Below are 27969 nucleotides of genomic sequence, written 5' to 3'. Positions count from 1 at the left end.
ATGGCTTTTGAGGAGCTCCTTAATGAAGTTGGTGGCCTGGGAAAATTCCAGATCCTTCAGATGGTTTTAGCTCTTCCTCTTGTTGGGATAGCAGCCTGTCATATACTGTTGGAGAACTTCACTGCCGCCATTCCTGGTCATCGCTGCTGGGTCTACATCCTGGACAATGCCACTGGAATCCTCAGCCCTGATGTCCTCCTGAGAATCTCCATCCCACTGGATTCAAACTTACAGCCAGAGAAGTGTCGTCGCTTCCTCCACCCGCAGTGGCAGCTCCTTCACCTGAATGGGACCTTCCCCAACATGACTGACCTGGACACGGAGCCCTGTGTGGATGGCTGGGTGTATGACCACAGCTTGTTCTCCTCCACCGTCGTGAGTGAGGTAAGGCCCCATTTTCCTCTTCTGAGTACTTGGTGTGGGTGTTTATAATAACATAAAATAGACTCTATTCAAATCTTCAGTTACTGAGAAGATAATGTAATGAGTTCTCTTTTATTCTTTCAGTGGTTGTTTATCTTTTTAAATTGCCAAGAACTTACATTACAATCACAGCTTCCCTTGTGGCTCAGACGGTAAAGAATCTGCCTGCAATGCAGGAGACCTGGGTTTGATCCCTGGGTCAGGAAGGCCCCCTGGAGAAGGGAATGGCTACCCACTCCAGTATGCTTGCCTGGAAAATTCCACACACAGTGGAACCTGGTGCATGGGGTCACAAATAGTTGGACACAACTAGGTGACTAACACTTTCACTTCATTTTTAATTACAATTGAGAATGAGGAAATCAGCAAACTGGATATGAATTTTACTGCCACCAAACTTAAAATTTAATGAAGAGGTTGATGTTTAGATAAGTACATGTTTGATATAATGTGTGAAAAATTATTTTTAGTTGCATGTTCTCAGTCTAATTGTAATTGGAAGTACTTCTATTAACTTTTAAAAATTCCATTTCCTGACTAATTGTCAGAGAAACAAATCTGTATTTCACTCTAGATGTGATCCAGATATCAGTGATAAAAAAAAAAAAAAAAACTCAGCTATTTTCAGTGTATGGAAAAGATTGAGAATCACTGAGGTATGCAGTGCTAAGTGAATATAAAGACTGGTTCTGACAAAATCTGAAAGATTGAGTTGAGAATTTCTAGAAAAGCCATGCTTAAACTGGGACTTAAATAGTATAGGTGAGTAAATGTAGGAAAGCAAAGCAGAATGTACTCACTGAGGGCTTTAAAATGCTGTGAAGCTCCTCTGTTCTGGTCTCCTTCTCTTCCAGTGGGACCTCGTATGTGATCACCAGTCACAGAAATCAGTGGTTCAGTTTGTGTTCATGGCTGGAATGCAGCTGGGAGCCTTCATATACGGCCATCTCTCAGACAGGTGAGTGTCTCCCAATCACTGCTGCCCTTCCAGTGTGTGTTTTCACAGTTTATGATTGTTTCATAGGGAAGTCACTCCTGAGTTCCAATGCGCAATTCACACTGTGGGTTGCCGTGGTTCCCAGGAAGTTACAGATGGAAATGTAGAATTAGACTCATTCTGATGGATGCCATTTTGCTGCCACTGGGCTCTCTGTACTCAACACAGAAATGTCATCTCCATAACATCTGAGGGGAATTTCAGAATAATACTTAGAGGTGAACTACCATAAACTTCATTTATAAAGTTGAGAAGGAGTTACCAAGTGGAAGAAGAGGAAGGTGCTCCAAGACAGGAGGTTCTTGTTCTGTGAAAAATGCCACTGATAATTTGATAGGGATTGCATTGAATCTGTAGGTTGCTTTGAGTACTCTGAGAAAACTCTAGGAGATAGTGAAGGGCAAGGCAACTTGGCATGCTGCAGTTCATGCTGCAGTTGAGAAGAGTCAGACACATCTTACAGACTGAATCATAGCAATGCATTAAAGAAAAGAACCTTGGAATATATAAAACAATCACTGACATAACTGAAGGGCAAAGTAATTCTCTATTCATAGCTGAGAACGTCAATACTTCAGTTTTAGTAATGGATTAAACATCTAAGCCAAAGAATAGTAAGGAAATACAAGACTTGAGCAGCACTACAAACTACTAGAGCTAACAGACATGGATTCTTTCATCCCTTCTTGATGAAAGAATACACATTCAGTTCATGGAGCATTCTCCAGACTTGACCATGTATGGGGCTCAAAGCCAAAAATCAGAAAATTTTGCAAGATTTCTAGGCTTTTTAAATATCCTGAGGTGACCATGTATGATAAAAAGTAGGACTAGTGAGTTAACCAATCTGTAAATATTTTTGTTCTAATTCATAAAAATAAAAGGCAACATCTTAGACGTGGAATTGCTAAACCATCTCTGAGAAATGCGAGTCACGACTTATTAATTTAGGTTGGCAGCAGAGGGGCAGAAGGAAATACAGAGGGAAGGCTGTTTGTGGATGTGTTCATATTTGTATTTTGATGATAACCATTGATGTGTGTGTCTCCTGGCTGTACTACAGGAATGCATTGTTAAGTAACTAATCCAATGAAAACACACCTCCTTGCTAATAATTTAATAGCTGAGTTTGGAGAATGAATCCTCTTAGAAAGCACTATACTTTGTGTACTCTGTTGCTTTATGTCTCATTTTTAACTGAACATGAAGTGAATGTAGTATTTCAATCATAGCTCTGCCAATATCTTTGTCTAGAGGCCTGTTGCCATTTTTGTCTTCTCTGAAATTTTTGTCACCAAGAAAGGCAGGATTATGCTTTTTTCCTTAAAGATTGAGTGGTGGTTCAGACGGTAAAGAACCCGCTTGCAATGTGGGAGACCTGGGTTTGATCCCTAGGTTAGGAAGATCCCCTGAAGGAGGGCATGGGAACCCACTCCAGTATTCTTGCCTGGAGAATCCCCATGGACAGAGGAGCCTATTGGGCTACAGACCATGGGGTTGCAAAGAGTTGGGCATGACTGAGCGACTAAGCACAGTGTATTTTTGGTTAATGGCAAATATTCAAGATGTGTGAAATAGCATGATACATAACTGTATGATCTTAATCACATAAAAATGGATGCTTAGTTGTGAAAATACACAAATGAGACCTAGAAGAACACATCAAATGGTAAACTGCTTGTGAATATGAATGACTTAGTTTTTTTCACTTCTTTTGCACGTGTTAACTTTTAAGAAACAAATGTTATTTTAAAAACCTTTTAAAAAAATATTTTCTGTGATTACAACAGAGTGAAATTAGAAAACAGAAGCAGAAGGAAAACCGGAATTTTTACAAATACATGGAAATTTAGTGTGACTCTTACATAAACCTGAACAACTTCGATGCATTGTTTCACTGATCTTTTGCATCAGTTGCATCTTAACCTGTCTGGTGCTAGAGACCAAAGTAACTTTTAGCCCTCTTCTGTCCTACACTGCAGGGGTTAACAGCCAGCTGCCTGTTGCTCTGGCTAAGCCATGAGAAAATCACCATGGGAAAAGAATAAAAGCAAAATATAGCAGTATAGTATAACCCAAATTAAAGTACATCGGGTTGATCAGTTGGGGCTTCATACCCTGCTACACTAAGGAAAAACATAGTGTGGACCTTGGAACACTGGATCACCGCAAGTTCAGAACACTGCTTGTGCACACACTAAGATGTTTTCCCAAGGCATATGCAAGTCTATGACCTCCAGCTAGGTAGTAGCCCTTGTACAAGAAAATAACAAAGATAGTTTATAGTAATCAATAAAATGGGAGATGTGACCAGGAACACAGGAAGCTGACTTCATTGTAACACAATAGATACTTTCTGCTTGCCAAGACACTAAATAAAAGTGATGTGACTCTGAAGAACAGGGCTCTTGACCCAAGAGGTCTTGAGTCCCCCAGTCCCATCTTTAAAACTTTAATTCTATCTCTAGTTTCTTTTTTCCAAACTGTGCATCCACTTTCCATCCCCACCTGCTGTGCTGGCCACAGCACTACACACTACAGAGATTCTCTACTCTGCTAAACACATAAGTTAGTACAATGAGTGCTTATAGTATATTATAATTTCCAATGCTGTAGGTTTTTTTTTTATGGGCTTCCCTGCTGGCTCAGATGGTAAAGAATCTACCTGCATTGCAGGAAATCTGGGTTTGATCCCTAGGTTGGGTCTCCTGGTGACTGGGCGATGAAGTTTTGGTAATGTACAAAACATTATAACACTTGTTTAGGTGTTATAACATTATACCTACTTATTTAGGTAACAAGGAGTGTCACCTTGAAGCAATTCCCATTGTTGACCTGGTTTTTGTGTACTCAAGCTTCCAGATACAAAGAATCACTTATTAAAACATTCTCTAAACTTCAGAGTATGTCTTTTTAATTTTTCACCACAAATTATCACTACCTCCATAATCTAAGCTGACTCTCTGTTTCTTAGGTTTGGGCGGAAGTTGATTCTCAGGTGCAGTTTGCTCCAGTTCGCCATCTCTGGGACCTGCACAGCCTTTGCTCCCACCTTCCTCATTTACTGCTTGCTACGCTTCTGGTCAGGCTGCTCTGCTGTGGCCATCATAACAAATAACTGGATGCTCAGTAAGTCAACAGTTTTGTTCTTCTTCATTTTCCAAGCTTTGAATTTGATCTTGAAATTTCACCCTTAGATGACATTAATATCCGAATTGGGTTTTCCTTTAGTTGCAGAGTGGACAAGGTCCCAGTCTAAAGCCACGGTAATAATGCTGATAACTTGTGCTGTTAGTATTGGACAGATGATGCTGGGAGGACTGGCTTTTGTCTTTCGAGAGTGGCGCACCCTGCAGCTGGTGGTGTCTGTACCTTTCTTTGTCTTCTCTTTCTCCTCAAGGTATGAGCATCTCTCTCACTGTGTTTTAAGGGAACCTGGGATGAAAATGCTTGCTGAATTGGGATATATTGATTTTCTTATTCCCTGAACCCTTTCTTATTGTTTCTGCCTAAACCAGGGTCTTTCATCTGTTTACCTTGTTCAATTTGAGATTTGAGAAGTAGAACATAGAATAACAATGAGCTTTCTGCCTGGGAGTTCCAGGTATTTTCTGCCATTTTGCTTTCTAAGTCTTATCCAGTGTTGTGTCATTGAGTTATTCCATTACTATTTTCTTAATATAAAATATATACTTAAATATTTTTGAAAGATAAAGCTTCAATTTTTTGGCTTTGTAATGAATATGATACAATCAAGTTCTCCATGATTTTCTATGTCACAGATTAAATTGGATAAAGGAAGAGGCAGAAAATATATTCATAGAGAAATTTAACAAAATAGCAGTTTAATTTCTCCAGAAGAGAAAATAACATGCAGATTGGATGATTTACATATGTGTTCATCACTCTGTCTTTCCTTTAGTAATTTTAATGAACATTTATTTATGGATAATCTCATCCCTACACTTAAGACCATTCTAGGGAGAGTCATATTCAGTAGATTCCAGAAAGATTGCTATGGATTTAGTAAAGTGACATGAGTACAAAGAGAGAGAAATAAAAACGATAATCCACATCAGACTCATCTGCTAAGGCATTCTATCCTCTTAACCAGGAAGGTGTGTTTATTGTCTCTGTTTATTGATAAGGAAACTGGGGCAGATGTAAACAGGTGACCCCCACTTATGTAGCTGTTGTTGTTCAGTCACTCAGTGGTGTCCAACTCTTTATGACCTCATGGAGTGCAGCACACCAGGCTTCCCTACATTTGTATTCCACCGATATTGCCAGAAGTGGCAGGAGTATTGACAATATTTGTTGGCCTAAAAGCGTACGTGGTTGGATGGCATCTCCAACTCGATGGACGTGAGTTTGAGCAGGTTCTGGGAGTTGGTGATGGATAGGGACGCCTAGCATGCTGCAGTCCATGGGGTTCCAAAGTGTCAGACTTGACTGAGCGACTGAACTGAACTGAAATGCATTTGGGGGCTTCTTTTTTCACGATAATATATATTATGAATATATGCTATGTGCACAAATGTGCTGGATCTCATGCTTAGTTTTGAAGGGAATTATGCAAGTGAGGGACTCTCAGACTTAAGCTTCATAGGCCTCTTGGAAAACCTTCTGCTGAGTAAGCAGAGAGGCAATTTGACTGCAAACTCTATGATCCTTTGCATGTAGAACATCTCTTAGATGTACTACATAAAGTGGTCATTCTTGTATTTTCCTAGCAGTCTGTAACAAAACACGAGCTCTTTTTCCTAACCCAATACTTGAAGTGGTGAATATTGGATTGAGGGTAAAAAGCATATGCAGTAATTAACCATATGACAAATAAGCAAGAGAAAACTGACTGCACTTGTGGGCCCTTCTTTCATTAGGTGGCTGGTGGAATCTGCAAGGTGGCTGATTATCACCAATAAAATAGATGAAGGATTAAGGGAACTTAAGAAAGTTGCATGCAGAAATGAAATGAAGAATGCCGAGGCAACCCTGAACGTGGAGGTGAGCAGAAAGGGAAGGTGGTTACTAGGCTGAATGGGAGTCATAAACTGACACCTGCCTTCTCGTAATGAGATAGGCAAGCTGCTTTTCTAACAAGGGCAGCTAGTTGAGAATACAAATTCCCTGGTTCTTTATGGCCATAAAGGCCATAAAGCTCATAGAAAAGAAGCTTTGAGCACTGTACAAAGCTTCTTCCTTTAGCTCACTTCTTGATCTGACACTATATCCTATGTACTCTGCAGGATGCCCTGACCCCTTGGTGGCTCTCATTTTCAAAATTTAATGGTTGCCATTTAATTTCTTGGAGTATCCCTTAACTCCTTACCTACTCCATCATATCAACACCTGTGATTGCATGTGTAATATTGTTCAGTTGCTAAGTCATGTTCAACTCTTTGTGACCCCATGGACTGCACCTCACCAGTCTTCCCTATCCCTCACTATCTCCCAGAGTTTGCTCAAACCCATCTCCATTGAGTCATGCCATCCAATCATCTCATCTTCTATCGCCCCCTTCTCCTCCTGCCCTCAGTCTTTCCCAGCATCAGGGTCTTTTCCAATGAGTCAGCTCTTTGCATCAGGTGGCCAAGTATTGGAACTTCAGCATCAGTCCTTCCAATGAAAATTCAGGGTTGATTTCTTTTAGGACTGACTGGTTTGATCTCCTTGCTGCCCAAGGGACTCTCAAGAGTCTCTAACATGCAATTCAAAACATAAATTTTTTGGTGTTCAGCTTTCTTTATGGTGTAACTTTCACATCTATACATGACTACAAAACCATAGCTTTGACTATACGGACCTTGCCAGCAAAGTGATATCTCTGCTTTTTAATGGACTGTCAAGGTTTGTCATAGCTCTTCTTCCAAGGAGCAAATGTCTTTTAATTTCATGACTGCAGTCACCATCTATAGTGATTTTAGAGCCAAGAGAATAAAATTTGCCACTGTTTCCACTTTTTCCCCTTTTCCCCAACTATTTGTCATGAAGTGATGGGACTGGATGCCATGATCTTAGTTTTTTGAATGATGAGTTGTAAGCCAGCTTTTTCACTCTCTTCTTTCACCCTCATCAAGAGGCTTTTTAGTTCCTCTTCACTTTCTGCCATTAGAGTGGTATCTTCTGCATATCTGAGGTTGTTGATATTTCTCCTGGCTATCTTGATTCCAGCTTGTGAGTCTTATAGCCTGGTGTTTTGCATGATGTACTCTGCATGTAATTTAAGTAAGCAGGGTCACAATGTATAGCCTTGATGTACTCCTTTCCCAGTTTTGAACCAGTTCTTTGTTCCATGTCCATTCTGTTGCTTCTTGCCCTGCCTATAGGTTTCTCAGGAGGCCAGTAAAGTGGTATGGTATACCCATTTCTTCAAGAATTTTCTACAATTTGTTGTGATACACACAGTCAAAGGCTTTAGTATAGTAAATGAAGTGGAAGTAGGTGTTTTTCTAGAATTTCCTTGCCTTTTCTATGATCCAGCCCATGTTGGCAATTTGATCTCTGGTTCCTCTGCCTTTTCTAAATCCAGTTTGTACTCTGGAAGTTCTCAGTTTGTGTATTTTGAAGTCTAGCTTGAAGGATTTTGAGAATCACCTTGTAGCATGTGAAATGAGTGTAATTATGCAGTAGCTTGAACATTCTTTGGCATTGCCTTTCTTTGGGATTGGAATGAAAACTGACCTTTTCCAGTCCCATGGTCACTGTTGAGTTTTACAAATTTACTGACATATTGAGTGCAGCATTTTAGCAACGTCATCTTTTAGGATTTTAAACAGCTCAACTGGAATTCCATCACCTCCACCAGCTTTGTTTGTAATAATGCTCCTAAGGTCCACTTGACTTCACACTTCAGGATGTCTCACTCTAGGTGAGTAAACACACCATCGTGGTTATCTGGGTCCTTCAGACCTTTTTTGTGTAGTTCTTCTGTGTAATCATGCCACCTCTTCTTAGTCTCTTCTGCTTCTATTAGATCCTTGCCATTTCTGTCCTTTACTGCACCCATCTTTGCAAGAAATGTTCCCTTGGTATCTCCAATTTTCTTGAAGAGATCTCTAATCCTTCCCATTCTATTTTCCTCTGTTTCTTTGCATTGTTCACTTAAAAAGGCTTCCTTATCACTCTATGCTATTCTCTGGAGCTTTGCATTCAGATGGATATATCTTTCCCTTTCTCCTTTGCCTTTCACTTCTCTTCTTTTCTCAGCTATTTGTGAAGCCTCCTCAGACAACCACTTTGTCTTCTTGCATTTCTTTTTCTTTGGGATGGTTTTGGTCACCACCTCCTTACAATATTATGAACCTCCATCCATAATTCTTCAGGCATGCTGTATATCAGATCTAATCCCTTGAATCTATCTGTCACCTCCACTGTATAATCATAAGGGATTTGATTTAGTTCATACCTGAATATGCTACACTAGAAAGAAAGGACACACGTCTCTCCTATCCTCCTGGCACTCATCACAATACCTGGCACTATGCTAGCAAATGATACTTGATTGCTTTTGTTCAAGGGTTTGAGAGCGACCATGCAGGAGGAACTGGAGGGAGCACAGACCAAAACTACTGTGTTTGACTTGTTCCGCACACCCAACCTGCGTAAAAGGACCTGTCTCCTCCTCTTTGTGAGGTGGGCTACCCACAATGTATGACAACTTGAATGGGAACATGAATCTGTTTATTACAAAAGGTTATGACAGTGTTGTGAGAGGGAGGGCTTATTTGTGGTTAAAAGATGAGGAAGAGAGAACAAGATGTCGAAGGAGTAGGTGGACATGGAGTACATCTCTCTCCATGGATACATCAGGAATACACCTTCAGACATAGAACTGCATGCAGAATACCAGTTGAGAGCAGGCAGGAGTACCTGACCAGAGGAAAAGAATATATAGAACCATGCAAAACTCGGTAGGATGAAGGAACTAGGGGGGAAAATAGGAGTGTTAGTAGGACTGGACCTGCCCTCCCTTGGTGGGAGGGGGAACTAAAGCAGGGGTCCAGTCCCCACAAAGGGGCCATTGTCTGAGTCAGAAGAGAAACATTTAAGGCTGAGAGTGAAACAGCTGATCTGTGGCCGCCTAAATAGAATGGGAATCAGACAGTCCTTGCTGCAGCCATACATACTCTGGACAGGGATGTAGGTCCCCTGGAAGGCATAGTGGCTGGGAGCTGGAGTTTGGGGATTGTGGAGAGATCCCAGGGCGAGGGCTGCTGTTGATTGTGGAGAACAGATTGAGAGGAGGTGAGGCAGGGGGTGGATTGTGGTGGGAAATGCCTGTGGAGGAACGCCAGGAAGCCATAGAAGCAAGGCGATAATGCTGAGTCACGCATAGGGGGTGGAGCCGTCACCATAGCCTCTCTCTCCCCACACACCAGGCAGCTGAACAATAGAGAGGCTGGCCCATCAAATGCCTGACGCACTAAACTAGAGCAGGACCTCACCCAGGGTGCTCCTTTCAGTGACTGATGTGCCGATCTACAGAATAGGACTCCAGCCAGGGGGGCCCCTCTATGTGCCTGATGCACAGAACAAGAGAGAAGGACCCAGGCAAGGTAGCCTTCCAAGGGCCTGAATGGGCAGAGCTATGAAGAAAGAATGGCCAAAGTGGCCTGCTGATCGCCAGCTACAAGAGGCTCGAAGAAAGACTGATAGGGCCATAACTCCTGCAGCAGAGGCAGTCCGTGTCCCTGCACATTTGGTGCCACCAGGGTCCCTGCAAGCCAAGCAGCTGCGCAACCTTCACGCTCAACTCTCACTGGGGCAGAGCCGCCACAGGCAAAAAAAGTCTTGCGTCTATGCACACAAGATCACTCCAACTCTTTATGACCCTGTAGACTGTGGCCTGCCAGGCTTCCCTGACAGGGAGGGTGGTTCTCCAGGCAAGAATACTGGAGCATATTGGCCAATACTGGTTGCCATACCCTTCCAGATCATTATATTTCTTGCTGCCCTAGCTGCCAACTTCCCTGAGTACCTGGTGCTGCCTGAAGCCCTGTGATCCAAGCAGCTGCACCACCTCCACACCTAGCCCTCACAGGGACAAACCCAAGTCCTTCAGGGCAACCTCAGAAGCAAACCCCAGTGGATGACCCACATGTAGAGGTGGAAATGAAACCACAAACGAAACCCAGGAGCAGTGTGGCTAAGGAAGAAGCCCCCAAACCTTCCCACCAGCTGTACAAGCTGCAGATTAAAGCCACACGATCAACTAGGTGGACTCTGTGCCTATGGAGTATATAAAAGGTTGTTGAGAGCTCTCACCAAAGAAAATGCTCTAGTTCTGATAGCTGTGGACCTTGGAAATAGGAACACATAGAAGTAGGACCAGATTAGAATCTGAGCTGCCCCCACAGCAGGTCAAGAGATCAGCACAGTGTTGGAGGGCATCCTAGGGAGCTGAGGTGGACTGTGACTCCCAGCGAGGGAAAGGACTCTGACAGCAGTTACTCAAGAAAAACGTTTATTGTTCTTACATTTTGACTTGTTCTGTAGATTCTTTTGGATATCTTCAGGACATTCCATCCAAATGCAGAAGAATACACATTCTTCTCAAGTGCACACAGAACATTCTCCAGGATGGACCACATCTTGTGTCACAAATCAAATCTCAGTAAATTTAAGAAGATTGAAATTGTATCAAGCATCTTCTCTGATGACAATGCTGTGAGACTAGATATCAATTACCAGAAAAAAAAGAAAAAACGGTAAGAAACACAAACACATGGAGATTAAACAACATGTTTCTAAATAACCAACAGGTTACTGAATAAATCAAAAGGGAAATCAAAAAATTTCTGGAAACAAATGACAATGAAAACATGACAACTTAAAACCTATGGGATACAGCAAAAGCACTGCTAAGAGGGAAGTTTATAGCAATACAATCCTCACTCAAGAAACAAGAAAAACATTGAATAGACAATCTAACTTTACACCTAGAACAACTGGAAAAAGAAGAACAAAACCCCAAAATTAGTAGAATAAAAGAAATCACAAAGATCAGAGCAGAAATAAACAAAAAAGAAATGAAGGAAACAATAGTAAAGAATAATAAAATTAAAAGCTTGCTCTTTAAGAAGATAAACAAAATTGACAAGCCTTTAGCTAGACTCATCAGGAAAAAAAGAGAGGAGAATCAAATCAATAAAATTAGAAATGAAAAAGAAGAGGTTACAACAGACAGTGCAGAAATACAAAGGATTATAAGAAATTATTATGAGCAACTATATGGCAATAAAATGGATAACCTGGAAGAAACAGGCAGATTCTTAGAAAAGTTCAATCTTCCAAGACTGAACCAGGAAGAAATAAAAATTATGAACAACCCAATTACAGGCACTGAAATTGAAGCTGTGATAAAAAATCTCCCAAAAAACAAAAGCCCAGGGCCAGATGGCTTCACAGGACAATTCTATCAAACATTTAGAGAAGAGCTACTGCCTATCCTTCTAAAACTCTTGTCAAAAAATTGCAGAGGAAGGAACACTTTCGAAGTCATACTACGAGCCCAACATCACCCTGATACCAAAACCAGACAAAGATAACACACAAAAAAAGAAAACTACAGGCCAAAATCACTGATGAACATAGATGCAAAAATCCTTTAAAAAATTTCAGCAAACAGAATTCAGCAATACGTCAAAAATCTCATACACCTTGGTCACCTTGGGTTTATTCCAGGAATGCAAGGATTCTTCACTATATGCAAATCAATCAATATGATATGCTATATTAACAAATTGAAAGATAAAACCATATGACAACCTCAGTAGATGCAGAAAAAGCCTTTGACAAAATTCAGCACCCATTTATGATTAAAACTCTTCAAAACATGGGCATAGAAGGAACTTACCTCACCATAGTAAAGGCTATATATGATAGGCCTACAGCAAACATTATTCTCAATGGTGAAAAACTGACAGCATTCCCCCTAAGATCAGGAACAAGACAAAGAAGTTCACTTTCACCACTATCATTCAATAGTTCTGGAAACCCTAGCTACAGCAATCGGAGAAGAAAAAGAAAGAAAAGGAATCCAGATTGGAAAAGAAGAAGTGAAACTCTCACTGTTTGCAGCTGACATGATACTGTACATAGAAAAACCCTAAAGAAAAACCCTAAACCTATCAGAAAATCACTAGAGCTAATCAGTGAATTTAGCAAAGTTGCATGATATATAAATCACTTGCATTTCTACATACTAACATTGAAAAACCAGAAAGAGAAATTAAGGAATCAATCCCATTCACCATTGCAACAAAAAGAATTAAATATCTAGGAATAAACTTACTAAGGAGACAAAATAACTGCACACAGAAAATTATAAGACACTAATGAAAGAAATCAAAGACTATATAAACAGGTGGAGAGATATTCCATGTTCCTGGGTAGGAAGAATCAATATTGTGAAAATGACTATACTACCAAATGTAATCTACAGATTCAATGCCATCCCTATCAAATTACCAATGACATTTTTCACAGAACTAGAACAAAAAGTTACACAATTCAACACAAAAGTCCCTGAATAGCCAAGGCAGTCTTGAGAAAGAAGAATGGAGCTGGAGGAAATCAACCTTCCTGAATTCAGATTATACTACAAAGCTACAGTAATCAAGACAGTATGGTACTGGAATAGAAACAGAAATCTAGACCAATGGAATAAGAAAGCCCATAAATAAACCCATGCACCTATAGGTACCTTATTTTTTACAAAAGAGGTAAGAATATACAATGAATGCAAAGACAACCTCTTCAATAAATGGTGCTGGGAAAACTGGACAGCTACATGTAAAAGAATGAAATTAGAACACTTCCTAATACCATACACAAAGATAACCTCAAAATGGATTAAAGACCTAAATGTAGAGCTAGAAACTATAAAACTCTTAGAGGAAAACATAGGCAGAACAATCGATGACATAAATCAAAGCAAGATCCTCTATGACCCATCTCCTAGAGTAATGGAAATAAAAACAAAAGTAAACAAGTGGGACCTGATTAAAATTAAAAGCTTCTTCACAGCAAAGGAAACTGTAAGCAAGGTGAAAAGACAAGCCTAGAATGGGAGAAAATAATAGGTAATAAAACAACTAGCAAAAGATTATTTTCCAAAATATACACACAACTCATACAACCCAATGCCAGAAAAACAAACAACCCAATCAAAAAGTGGGGAAAAGACCTAACAGACAGTTCTCCAAAGACATACAGATGCTAACAAACACGTGAAAAATCCTCAACATTGCTCATTAGTAGAGAAATGTAAACTAAAACTACAAGGAAATATCATATCACCTCACATCGATCAGAACGGCCATCATCACAAAGTCTACAAACCACAGATGCTGGAGAGGGTGTGGAGAAAAGGGAACACTCTTTCACTGTTGGTGGGAATGCAAATTGATACAGCCACTATGGAAGATGGTATGAAGATTCCTTAAAAAAAAAACTAGGAATAAAACCTCCATATGACCCAGCAATCCCACTCCTAGGCATATACCCTGAGGAAACCAAAATTGAAAAAGACACATGTATCTCATTGTTCATTGCAGCACTATTTACAATAGCTAGAACATGGAAGCAGCCTAGATGTCCATCACGAATGGATAAAGAAGTTGTGGTACATATACACAACTGAATGTTACTCAGCCATAAAATGGAATGCATTTGAGTCAGTTCTGATGAGGTGGATGAACTTAGAACCTACTATACAGAGTGAAGTGAGTCAGAAAGAAAAAGATAAATATCATATTCTAACGCATATATACAGAATCTAGAAAAATGGTACTGAACAGTTTATTTACAGGGCAGCAATGGAGAAACAGACATAGAGAATAGACTTATAGACAGTGGGAGAGGGAAGGAGACGATGAGATGTATGGAAAGAGTAGCATGGAAACTTTCATTACCATATGCAAAATAGCCAATGGGCGTTTGCTGTATGGCTCAGTAGACTCAGACAAGGGCTCTATATCAACCTGGATGGGTGGGGTGGGGTGTGGTGGGAAATGGGAGGGAGGTTCAAAACGGAGGGGATATGTAGACCTATGTCTGATTCATGTTGAGGTTTGACAGAAAACGACAAAATTCTGTAAAGCAATTATCCTTTAATAAAAAATTTTTAAAAGATGAGGAAAACACAGCAAATAAGACTCACATGGAGCTGATTATATTATGAACAGTTCATTATGTCATATCACACTATCAGTCTCCTCACTGGAGATTGATGTTGAGAATTTCTATTACAGTACAGATTTGCCTACTTAATTGTCTTTATTTTTTCTTTCAGTTTTCATTGATGCAAGTGTTGCAAACAGAAACATGAAGAGATCAGGAATATATATGTAAATAAATGAGTACATCAGTATGCAAAAATGTAACCAACATACAGATCAAGATAAAAAATCGTAAATCCCATGGAGTCCCCCACCACCACCACCAGCACTACCCCTATACTCTCCTCAACTACCCTCTCCCTTGCCAAACAAAACTTAGCAGCTATTCTGCTCTCCTTCACTATAGACGAGTGTGTCCTGATCTCGACCTTCACATAATGTAAATTATAAAAGGTTCTGGAACAGCCCGTGTCTCATGCTCACTCATGTAGATTCACGCATTCAGTGGCATGTAACAGTAGATTATTTTCCTCCCTAGTGTTTTTGTTTTCCATTCCATGAATACACTACAATGTTTATATGTACTTTAATATTGATGGACTTTTGTTTACAATCTGGATACCTTTTGTGTGTGTGTTAGCACATGGCCTTCTGTGAAAGTCTTGTTTGTTATCTCTTGAGGGAATGGTTTGGTAGAGTCAGGAGGAGAAATTTTAGATTCTGAATGTTTGAAGATGTATACACATGGACCAAAAAAAGCACACAGGACAGTATATACCCACTGCCAAACTTAAGAAAGTGACTATTGAAATGTATATTTTATCTCTTCCCAGACATATCTCAGTAGACTGCTGATTCACTTAAACTACTTTGTGCTTTTTTGAACTTTTCATATCCGCTAGGACATGAACTTACATTTCTGAATCATAGATGATCAGAAAGGAAGGGAAAAGTACAGATAATGGTCAAGAGAAGACCTGTTTGCAATTGCTCTAGTGGTTTCTTCTCTTGCAATGTCTAAGTCTAGATCTCTCTGGTGAAGTAGATCCTTAAAGTGGATTCCATTCCCTTAGATGCTCCTTGGTTAAAAGGTAGATCCTCACCGGGAATCTTTGATTCCATTTCTGATGGTACAGTTGGTGCATGTTTGCTTTCCTGCATCCTTACATTTTCTTTTAGCCCCATGAAGTCTGATATGAACTTTAAATTACCCAGAATTGTGTTTGGACACCAGGATACTATGCTGCCAAGTCAAGGGGACACAGGTAGCTTCTTTGCAATTTCAGTCATTAGTTGAGAAAAGGGAAGTGCTTTACAGTATGGGCTTTGGGGGAAGAAAGGGAGGACTCTTTGCATACAGACAACCCTCAAAAAGAAGTTATTTCCCTAAATTTTTAGTTTTAATGCTTATGTTTTCAAATTCTCTGTACCTCCAGTTTGGCGATTGAGTCACATTATATTTTTACTGCCAGCTGTTTGCTTAGAGACTCAAGAAAGGACAAAAGGAATATTGTTTTCATCTATAGCCATGTAATTATTTATGGCAACTTTACCATCTAAAATTGAAGAAACTAGGTTGAGACTTTATTCTGTAGCCGCCTGGGTGGATATAATCATCAACTGCAGCACCTGGGCTCTAAATCTTATGGCTTGTGTCTTTCTTCTTTTGCTCACTGCAGGTTTGCTGTCACAGTACCCCTTTATGGCATCGCTATGAACCTACAGCACTTTGGAAGCAATATATTCCTGTTCCAGGTCATCTTTGGAGCTCTCACCACCTTAGCCCGATGTCTTGCACTGGTAGTACTGAATTACAAGGGCCGTCGACCAACGCAGATGCTTTTCTTGTTCCTGGTGGGTCTTTCCATTTTGGCCAACACGTTTGTGCCCCAAGGTGAGAGGAGACTGGACTTTGGGGAAGGGAAGGGTCTTTTCCCCATCCTTCAGGGACTGTAACTGGTCACACTTGTCTGAAATTAGGTTTAAAGAGAGGTTCAGAATAGCATTGAAACAAGTATACTATCAAGGTGAAACAGATCGCCAGTCCAGGTTGGATGCATAAGACAAATGCTCGGGGCTGGTGCACTGGGATGACCCAGAGGGATGGGATGGGGAGGGAGGTGGGAAGGGGTTTCAGGATGGAGAACACATGTAAATCCATGGCTGATTCATGTCAATGTATGGCAAAAACCACTACAATATTGTAAAGTAATTAGCCTCCAACTAATAAAAATAAATGAAAAAAATAAAAAAATAAAGAGAGGTTCATATTTTGAGCTAAGTATTCCCCCAAACCAATCTGATGATTTATGAGATTTTCTGTTAATATTTTTTTGGGAAAAAAAACAAAGGTCAGTGAAGGGCAAATAAGGCATATATTCAATCTTCATCAGATCATGGAAGTGTCTATAAACTGGTAGCATTCCAGATTATTTCCCTAGGGAGCACTTGTTCACTTGCCCTTTGTCCATTCACACTTTTAATAACAAGTATAGAGGGAGGGCTGAGGTTTGCACTTATATCCCAGGTGACGAGATAGTACGGTCACCCCTTTGTTTGTACTCTTCATTAGCACCTTTGATGAGTGGTCCACTTTCCCATCTCTAGTATACACATGTGAGTGGACTGTTAAGTCACCATGACTACAGTTCTTGCTTATAGTAATCTTCCAGGAAATGAAAACACACACACACACACACACACAAAACTCCTTTTTCCAAGGAATGAAGGAGTAAACAGCAGGAACAGGATTTAAGCAGATTAAAATCCCTGTCCATTCCGTGTTAGATTACTTTATAAGTTAATAGAATGAAAATATGTGTTGATTAGGAGAACCATAACGGGCACAATACTTCACTGTCTCCTAGTGCAGGAATGTATTGCACAGCATTAGAGATGGGCAGGCTCTGCTCGTCAGAATGTCACTTATGACATGAGTTTACTCCTTTACAAGAGCGTTCTTTACAATATTATAAAGTCATAACCAGATTTCTTTTTATACTGTGCAGAGAGCTGTTTCTCTAAAGTTTTTTTAGTGGTCCCATTATCCAAACAGAGGTTTCCTTTCTTGGTTCCTCATGTCTAACATTGATGTAGACCTGGGTTCTCTTTAGCCCTTCCACTAACAGAGCAGTTCTGTCTTCCTATTACTCTCCAGTGCCATACCCATGGCAATGCTATTTCTACACTAGGTCAACCGACTCATTGAGGTTTGCCTAAGAGTTTTCTGATTTTTTCAGTGAAAATCCCACATTGCTAAGACCTCCTAAATCCCAAAGAACCCAGGAGGACTGGTCACTTTAAATTCTACACTTTAATTGTTAAGTCCTTAACTTTAGAGCTGAGTCTTTACTCAGTAATTGTCCACATGACGGTCCTACCTTCTGCAATAAAAATTTTAAAAGTATTGAACAGAATAAGTAGATGCAAATTTCTGTCGGATTTACCTTTTCTTCCTGTTCTCTGGCAAATCTCAGATATGCAGAGAGATTTGCTATAATTAATCCAGACCATTTTAAGTACATTTTATTACCTATGTTGATAATTTTATATCTCTCAAATTACAAAAGACTCCATGGTCTCTGCTATTGTAATATTTTCTACAACCTGTTTCAAGCATTCAAATAGTCTATTATAGAGCTGTTGGTCTTGGCTAAACTTGCTGGCTGCTGATTGTTTCAACACAGTTGTCTTAACCTCACTGATCCTCCCATCTCCAGAAATGCAGACTCTGCGTGTGACTTTGGCAAGTGTGGGAATCAGCTGTGTTGCTGCTGCAGTCACCAGCTACTGTGTCCACTGCGATGAACTCATGCCCACTCTTCTCAGGTATAAGACTTTCTATACCTCTGGAAGCCTGGTTAAAGCTTGATATATACTGTCCTATAGTTTAATAAAATTTGTGGTTTAAGGAAGGGACCAGGAAAATGTTCTAATTCCACATATAAGAAGGTAGTTAGTTTACCATCTGTAAGTTCCAGTTATGAGTGTAAAACAGAAATACAAAATACCAAATCAGCCAGTTCTAGTGAGGTGGATGAACCTAGAGCCTGTTATACAGAGTGAACTAAGTTAGAAAGAGAAAGACAAATATCATATATTAAGGCATATGTATGGAATCTAGAAAAACGGTATTGATAAACCTCCTTGCATGGAAGGAATGGAGATGCAGACATAAGAGAACAGACGTGAACACAGTGGAGGAAGGAGAGAGTGGGACAAATGGAGAACATAGCATAAACATACATACACGACTGTGTGTAAAATAGGTATCTGGTGAGAAGTTTCTATATAACACAGGGAACCCGACCTGGTGTTCTCTGATTATCTAGAAGGGTGGGATGAGGGGAAGGGAAGGAGACTCAAGAGGGAGAGGATATATGTATAATTATAGCTGATTTGTGTTGTTGTATGGCCTAAACCAATACAACATTTTAAAGAAATTTTCCTTCAGTTAAAAAAATAATAATGAATGAAAATAGGATACAGAATTTTTATATAAGAAGTAAATATTTTAATATTCATAAAAATAAAGACAAAATAAATGCCTAAAAAAGAAATGTGAAGTACCAAAAATATTAGGAAATAAAAACAAAAAGTGGATTTAATTTTAATTACTGTTGATTTGGATATGGATTTTCTAAAAAGTGATGTTTTAATATACCAAAGATAATTATCATCAAGTTTATTGAAAAAGATGACTTAGTGCCATGTACTATACTAAGCAGTATTTCAATGCATTTGTTTAAAATGATGAAAATGGGTCTAACACATCTTGATCTTATCAAAGACAGAAAATCACAGAGCAAATCACAAAAGCAAGTGTTTTTCATAAAGCCCATGCATATATAATAATTATGTTTTATTGTGTTACATAATCACATCAAAAAACAGATCATAAGTTACATATGTGGATTTTTACTGGATTATTATATATTCTTGTTTATCCCTTAGGGCAAAAGCTTTTGGATTAGATGCGATGGTTAGTAGGTATGGGTCAGCACTGGCTCCTCTCCTGATGACCCTAGAGGTGTATCTACCCACCCTGCCCTGGATCTTCTATGGAGTCTTTCCCATCATTGCCGGTCTTGTTGTTCTTTTCCAACCTGAAACCAGAAATATGCCTCTGTCTGACACTATCCAGGATGTGGAAAATACGTGAGTAAACCTTCTACCATCTCCTGGGAGGGACTGTGTGCTTCTGATCTGTGGGTGAGAAAGGCAACACACCGCGTGGGTCCTTCAGATCCCTGGGGAAGGCAAGCCTTGCCTGGAATACTTCGATCTCGGGCCATTGCCTTCATGAGTGGCGAGATGTCTATCCATTACAAGTTCCAGTCTAGACTGCAGAGATCCCCTCTACCTTGTTTTCATTGGCAGTTTTAGTCCTAAAGAGATGATAATTAGCTCTATTGTGATGGCATATCCTACCTGCCCTCATGATGGTATTTAATGATACTCAGATCCACAAGAAAGAAAATATTAGTTGCTCAGTTGTATCTGACTCTTTGTGACTCCATGGACTGTAGCTCTCCAGGCTCCTCTGTGCATGGCATTCTCCAGGCAAGAATACTGGAGAGTGTAGCCATTCCCTTCTCTAGGGGATCTTCCCAACTCAGGGATCCACAAGAGCCTGAGATATAAAGGGGAAATTTTAATCAAGAGGCATGATCACTCATACAGAAAGACTGGGAGTGTCATGCTATATAAACAATGACTTGACCAAAATATTTAGCTAGACAAGTCTTATCTCAGTGGAAAAACATGGACAGAAGTCTGAGAAGATTGAATAAATAATGAGAGATTAGGAAGTGGAAACACTTACTGTTTCCACTTTAGAAACAGTAAGTGTAAACAGCACTTTAGAGAAATCTCACTGTATGCACTTGAGATTAGGAAAACCATCTGAAATGGCTGACAGTCGGAGGGGGACAGAGGACCAAAGCAACAACTTTAAAAAATAATAGCAAGCATTATTTCACAGAGTTTCACTACTGGTTAGAAGTAATGAACTGAACTCTTTGAGGTTTTGGTCATTTCTTTATTGTTTCCCTTTCTCGTTTGAGTACAAGGTGTTAGTCATTCTATGCTGTATCATTCAGTGCCCAGAGTCAAATAGATCTGGGATATGAAAATAACTCATATTTAAATGTATGTGTTTCCAACATCATATATTTTATTGTTTGCAATTAATGAGTTCTAACCTCATGAAGAAATTTGGATTTTTTGTTTTATAAAACAATTTTCCTAATTTGAATTAAGGCATTTCAACTAACTAGATGAGATCTCTTTCTCTGAGCAAGAGAGATTCAACAACTTTGAGAGAAAAATTAATTATCATTAAAAATGGAACAAGCTGTAGAAATTATGTTATTACAATGATTATTTACACTTCTTTTTTGGTATGAAATTGTTGGTATTTATTATAGTTTAAAACAAATGAATCATACTATAGAAAAAAAAAAGAAACAGTAATAAAGAAATTAATCTTGTTTATGAGCCTCTAAGATTCAGGCAAATTTTGTCACTATACTTCAGGGAAAGTATCAAGGATAGGAGGAGAAAGAAGCTAGTAAAAGTATTTTAATGTGAGAAATATGGTGTCTTTGCAACATCAGGCTTCTATAATCAAGTTCCACAAACTGAGTGAATCACACAACAGAAATGTATTTTCTTAGTTTGGGAGCTTGAAAGTCCAAGCTCAAGTTGTTGGCAGGGCCATGCCCCCTCTGAAGGCTCTAGGAGAGAGTCTGATTCAGGTCTCTCCTGGCTTCTAGTAGTTCCTTGGATCGTGGCACCGTAACTCCAATCTTCACATGGCATCTCCCTGGTATGCCTCTATGTCCAAATATCCTCTTTGTATAATGACACCAGTCAAATTGATTTAGAGACATAACCTGTTCCAGGATGATCTCATCTTAATTAATAGTAACTGCAAGAACCATGCTTCCAAATATGATAATGTCACATTCTTAGACACTGAGAGCTAAAACTTGAATATATGATTTTTTTAATTTCCAGCTTTATTGACATATAATTGACAAATTAAAATTGCTTATTTAGGATATACAATGGGATTTTTATTTTATTTATTTATTTATTTATTTTTTATTAGTTGGAGGCTAATTACTTCACAACATTTCAGTGGGTTTTGTCATACATGGACATGAATCAGCCATGGAGTTACATGTATTCCCCATCCCGATCCCCACTCCCACCTCCCTCTCCACCCGATTCCTCTGGGTCTTCCCAGTGCACCAGGCCCGAGAACTTGTCTCATGCATCCCACCTGGGCTGGTGATCTGTTTCACTATAGATAATATACATGCTTTTCTTTCGAAACATCCCACCCTCACATTCTCCCACAGAGTCCAAAAGTCTGTTCTGTACTTCTGTGTCTCTTTTTCTGTTTTGCATATAGGATTATCGTTACCATCTTTCTAAATTCCATATATATGTGTTAGTATGCTGTAATGTTCTTTATCTTTCTGGCTTACTTCACTCTGTATAAGGGGCTCCAGCTTCATCCATCTCATTAGAACTGATTCAAATGAATTCTTTTTAACAGCTGAGTAATATTCCATGGTATATATGTACCACAGCTTCCTTATCCATTCATCTGCTGATGGGCATCTAGGTTGCTTCCATGTCCTGGCTATTATAAACAGTGCTGTGATGAACATTGGGGTGCACGTGTCTCTTTCAGATCTGGTTTCCTCAGTGTGTATGCCCAGAAGTGGGATTGCTGGGTCATATGGCAGTTCTATTTCCAGTTTTTTAAGAAATCTCCACACTGTTTTCCATAGCGGCTGTACTAGTTTGCATTCCCACCAACAGTGTAAGAGGGTTCCCTTTTCTCCACACCCTCTCCAGCATTTATTGCTTGTAGACTTCTGGATACCAGCCATCCTGACTGGCATGTAATGGTACTTCACTGTGGTTTTGATTTGCATTTCTCTGATGATGAGTGATGTTGAGCATCTTTTCATGTGTTTGTTAGCCATCTGTATGTCTTCTTTGGAGAAATGTCTGTTTAGTTCTTTGGCCCATTTTTTGATTGGGTCATTTATTTTTCTGGAATTGAGCTTCAGGAGTTGCTTGTATATTTTTGAGATTAATCCTTTGTCTGTTGCTTCATTTGCTATTATTTTCTCCCAATCAGAGGGCTGTATTTTCACCTTACTTATAGTTTCTTTTGTTGTGCCAAAGCTTTTAAGTTTCATTAGGTCCCATTTGTTTATTTTTGCTTTTATTTCCAATATTCTGGGAGGTGGGTCATAGAGGGTCCTGCTGTGATTTATGTCGGAGACTGTTTTGCCTATGTTCTCCTCTAGGAGTTTTATAGTTTCTGGTCTTACATTTAGATCTTTAATCCATTTTGAGTTTATTTTTGTGTATAGTGTTAGAAAGTGTTCTAGTTTCATTCTTTTACAAGTGGTTGACCAGTTTTCCCAGCACCACTTGTTAAAGAGGTTGTCTTTTTTCCATTGTATATCCTTGCCTCCTTTGTCAAAGATAAGGTGTCCATAGGTTTGTGGGTTTATCTCTGGGCTTTCTATTCTGTTCCATTGATCTATATTTCTGTCTTTGTGCCAGTACCATACTGTCTTGATGACTGTGGCTTTGTAGTAGAGTCTGAAGTCAGGCAGGTTGATTCCTCCAGTTCCATTCTTCTTTCTCAAGCTTACTTTGGCTATTCGAGGTCTTTTGTATTTCCATACAAATTGTGAAATTATTTGTTCTAGTTCTGTGAAAAATACCGTTGGTAGCTTGACAGGGATTGCATTGAATCTATAGATTGCTTTGGGTAGAATAGCCATTTTGACAATATTGATTCTTCCAATCCATGAACACGGTATGTTTCTCCATCTGTTTGTGTCCTCTTTGATTTCTTTCATCAGTGTTTTATAGTTTTCTATGTATAGGTCTTTTGTTTCTTTAGGTAGACATACTCCTAAGTATTTCATTCTTTTTGTTGCAGTGGTGAATGGTATTGTTTCCTTAATTTCTCTGTCTGTTTTTTCATTGTTAGTATATAGAAATGCAAGGGATTTCTGTGTGTTAATTTTATATCCTGAAATTTTACTATATTCATGGATTAGCTCTAGTAATTTTCTGGTAGAGTCTTTAGGGTTTTCTATGTAGAGGATCATGTCATCTGCAAACAGCGAGAGTTTCACTTCTTCTTATGCTATCTGGATTCCTTTTACCTCTTTTTCTGCTCTGATTGCTGTGGCCAAAACTTCCAACACCATGTTGAATAGTAGTGGTGAGAGTGGGCACCCTTGTCTTGTTCCTGATTCCAGGGGAAATGCTTTCAATTTTTAACCATTGAGGGTGATGCTTGCTGTGGGTTTGTCATATATAGCTTTTATTATGTTGAGGTATGTTCCTTCTATTCCTGCTTTCTGGAGAGTTTTAATCATAAATGAGTGTTGAATTTTGTCAAAGGCTTTTTCTGCATCTATTGAGATAATCATATGGTTTTTATCTTTCAATTTGTTAATGTGGTGTATTACATTGATTGATTTGCGGATAGTAAAGAATCCTTGCATTCCTGGGATAAAGCCCACTTGGTCATGGTGTATGATTTTTTTAATATGTTGTTGGATTCTGTTTGCTAGAATTTTGTTAAGGATTTTTGCATCTATGTTCATCAGTGATATTGGCCTGTAGTTTTCTTTTTTTGTGGCATCTTTGTCTGGTTTTGGAATTAGGGTGATGGTGGCCTCAGAGAATGAGTTTGGAAGTTTACCTTCTTCTGCAATTTTCTGGAAGAGTTTGAGTAAGATAGGTGTTAGCTCTTCTCTAAATTTTTGGTAGAATTCAGCTGTGAAGCCATCTGGTCCTGGGCTTTTGTTTGCTGGAAGATTTTTGATGACAGTTTCGATTTCCTTGCTTGTGATGGGTCTGTTAAGATCTTCTATTTCTTCCTGGTTCAGTTTTGGAAAGTTATACTTTTCTAAGAATTTGTCCATTTCATCCAGGTTGTCCATTTTATTGGCATAGAGCTGCTGGTAGTAGTCTCTTATGATCCTTTGTATTTCAGTGTTGTCTGTTGTGATCTCTCCATTTTCATTTCTAATTTTGTTAATTTGGTTCTTCTCTCTTTGCTTCTTAATGAGTCTTGCTAATGGTTTGTCAATTTTGTTTATTTTTTCAAAAAACCAGCTTTTAGCTTTGTTGATTTTTGCTATGGTCTCTTTAGTTTCTTTTGCATTTATTTCTGCCCTGATTTTTAAGATTTCTTTCCTTCTGCTAACCCTGGGGTTCTTCATTTCTTCCTTCTCTAATTGCTTTAGGTGTAGAGTTAGGTTATTTATTTGGTTGTTTTCTTGTTTCTTGATGTAAGCCTGTAATGCTATGAACCTTCCCCTTAGCACTGCTTTTACAGTGTCCCATAGGTTTTGGGTTGTTGTGTTTTCATTTTCATTCATTTCTATACATATTTTGATTTCTTTTTTGATTTCTTCTATGATTTGTTGGTTATTCAGAAGCGTGTTATTTAGCCTCCATATGTTTGATTTTTAACAATTTTTTTCCTTTAATTGAGATCTAATCTTACTGCACTGTGGTCAGAAAAGATGACTGGAATGATTTCAATTTTTTTGAATTTTCCAAGACCAGATTTATGGCCCAGGATGTGATCTATTCTGGAGAAGGTTCCGTGTGCACTTGAGAAAAAGGTGAAGTTGATTGTTTTGGGGTGAAATGTCCTATAGATATCAATTAGGTCTAGCTGATCCATTGTGTCATTTAAGGTTTGTGTTTCCTTGTTATTTTTCTGTTTAGTTGACCTATCCATAGTTGTGAGTGGAGTATTAAAGTCTCCCACTATTATTGTGTTACTATTAATTTCCTCTTTCATACTTGTTAGCATTTGCCGTACATATTGCGGTGTTCTTACGTTGGGTGCATATATATTTATAATTGTTATATCTTCTTCTTGGATTGATCCTTTGATCATTATGTAGTGTCCTTCTTTGTCTCTTTTCACATCCTTTATTTGAAAGTCTATTTTACCTGATATGAGTATTGCGACTCCTGCTTTCTTTTGGTCTCCGTTTCCGTGAAATATTTTTTTCCATCCCTTCACTTTTAGTCTGTATGTGTCTCTTGTTTTGAGGTGGGTCTCTTGTAGACAGCATATATAGGGGTCTTGTTTTTGTATCCATTCAGCCAGTCTTTGTCTTTTGGTCGGGGCATTCAACCCATTTACATTTAAGGTAATTATTGATAGGTGTGGTCCCGTTGCCATTTACTTTGTTGCTTTGGGTTCACGTTTATACAACCTTTCTGCATTTTCTGTCTAGAGAAGATCCTTTAGTATTTGTTGAAGAGCTGGTTTCGTGGTGCTGAATTCTCTCAGCTTTTGCTTGTCTGTAAAGCTTTTGAATTCTCCTTCATATCTGAATGAGATCCTTGCTGGATACAGTAATCTAGGTTGTAGGTTATTCTCTTTCATTACTTTCAGTATGTCCTGCCATTCCCTTCTGGCCTGGAGGGTTTCTATTGATAGATCAGCTGTTATCCTTATGGGAATCCCTTTGTGTGTTATTTGTTGTTTCTCCCTTGCTGCTTTTCATATTTGTTCTTTGTGTTTGATCTTTGTTAATTTGATTAATATGTGTCTTGGGGTGTTTCACCTTGGGTTTATCCTGTTTGGGACTCTCTGGGTTTCTTGGACTTGGGTGGCTATTTCCTTCCCAATTTTAGGGAAGTTTTCAGCTATTATCTCCTCGAGTATTTTCTTATGGCCTTTCTTTTTGTCTTCTTCTTCTGGGACTCCTATGATTCGAATGTTGGGGCATTTCACATTGTCCCAGAGGTCTCTGAGGTTGTCCTCATTTCTTTTGATTCTTTTTTCCTCTCTGCTTCATTTATTTCTACCATTTTATCTTCTACCTCACTCATCCTACCTTCTGTCTCCGTTATTCTACTCTTGGTTCCCTCCAGAGTGCTTTTGATCTCATTCATTGCATTATTCATTTTTAACTGACTCTTTTTTATTTCGTCTAGGTCTTTATTAAACATTTCTTGCATCTTTTCAATCTTTGTCTCCAGGCTATTTATCTGTAACTCCATTTTGTTTTCAAGATTTTGGATCATTTTTATTATCATTATTCTAAATTCTTTTTCAGGTAGATTCCCTATCTCCTCCTCTTTTGTTTGACTTGGTGGGCATTTTTCATGTTCCTTTACCTGTTGGGTATTTCTCTGCCTTTTCATCTTGTTTAGATTGCTGTGTCTGGAGTGGGCTTTCTGTATTCTGGAGGTCTGTAGTTCCCTTTTATTGTGGAGGTTTTACCCAGTGAGTGGAGTTGGACGATTGGCTTGTCAAGGTTTTCTGGTTAGGGAAGCTTGTGTCGGTGTTCTGGTGCGTGGAACTTGATTTCTTCTCTCTGGAGAGCAATGGAGTGCCCAGTAATGAGTTTTGAGATGGGTCTATGTTTTAGGTGTGACCTTAGGCAGCCTGTATGTTGATGTTCAGGGCTATGTTCCTGTGTTGCTGGAGAATTTGCGTGGTATGTCTTGCTCTAAAACTTATTGGCTCTTGGGTGGTGGTTGGTTTCAGTGTAGGTATGGAGGCTTTTGGACGCTCTCTTATTACTTAAAGTTCCATGTAGTCAGGAGTTTTCTGGTGTTCTCAGGTTTTGGGCTTAAGTCTCCTGCCTCTGGATTTCAGTTTTATTCTTCCTGTAGTCTCATGACTTCTCCAACTATACAGCACTGATAATAAAACTTCTAGGTTAATGGCGAAAAGATTCTCCCCTGTGAGGGACGCCCAGAGAGGTTCACAGAGTTACATGAAGAAGAGGAGAGGGAGGAGGGAGATAGAGATGAGTAGGAGGAGAAAAGGGGGGACTCAAGAGGAGAGAGACAGATCTACGCAGTTGTCTGTTCCCAGAGTGTTCTCCGTAGCCCAGACACCCCCAAAGATTCACAGAATTGGATTGGGAAGAGAAGGGGAAAGGAGGAAATAGAGGTGTTCTGAGGTAGAAAACGGAGAGTCAAGATTGGGAGAGAATAATCAACACACTCCTGAATAAAAATGGGAACTGAATATTGGATTCTTAAATGTTCACAATTTATATCATATACTGAAAAACAAAAATTAAAAATCTAGGGTAGAGGTTAGACTCTTAAAAATACTATATTAAAAACAAAAACCAAAACACACACAAAAAAAATTTTAGAAATATATATGAAGTTCGGTTTAAAAATAGGGCTTGTCTTCTTTTTTTTTTGTAAGGTTATAGTGTAATGAAAATGAAAATTAAGGAGTAGTAGAGGAATAATAGAGGACTTTAAAAAGAAATAAGAGAAAAAGAAAAATAGAAAATAGAAGAGAAAAAGGAAAAAAAGAAGAAAAAAAATAAAAAAAATTTTTTCCTAATTAAAAAAATTGTAAAAATCTATGAAAAT

The 27969-nt window shown here is 39.0% G+C and overlaps 1 protein-coding gene across 1 annotated transcript; it reads left to right on the top strand.

Moving 5' to 3' along the window:
- On the top strand, positions 1–27933 carry LOC133066063 (solute carrier family 22 member 10-like; the record flags this gene model as incomplete). The annotated part of the gene is made up of 11 exons (XM_061156772.1): positions 1–384; positions 1278–1381; positions 4395–4549; positions 4652–4820; positions 6304–6427; positions 8940–9055; positions 16224–16438; positions 18264–18372; positions 19498–19701; positions 20227–20239; positions 27910–27933. Coding segments are annotated over exons 1-11 (1617 nt in total), but the record flags the coding sequence as incomplete, so codon positions are not given.
- Positions 27934–27969: the final 36 nt, after the last annotated feature.

Source organism: Dama dama, chromosome 2, assembly GCF_033118175.1.
Source record: "Dama dama isolate Ldn47 chromosome 2, ASM3311817v1, whole genome shotgun sequence".
NCBI lineage: Eukaryota > Metazoa > Chordata > Mammalia > Artiodactyla > Cervidae > Dama > Dama dama.
The sequence above is the reverse complement of the archived record's forward strand: the minus strand, read 5'-3'. Positions and strand labels throughout refer to the sequence as shown.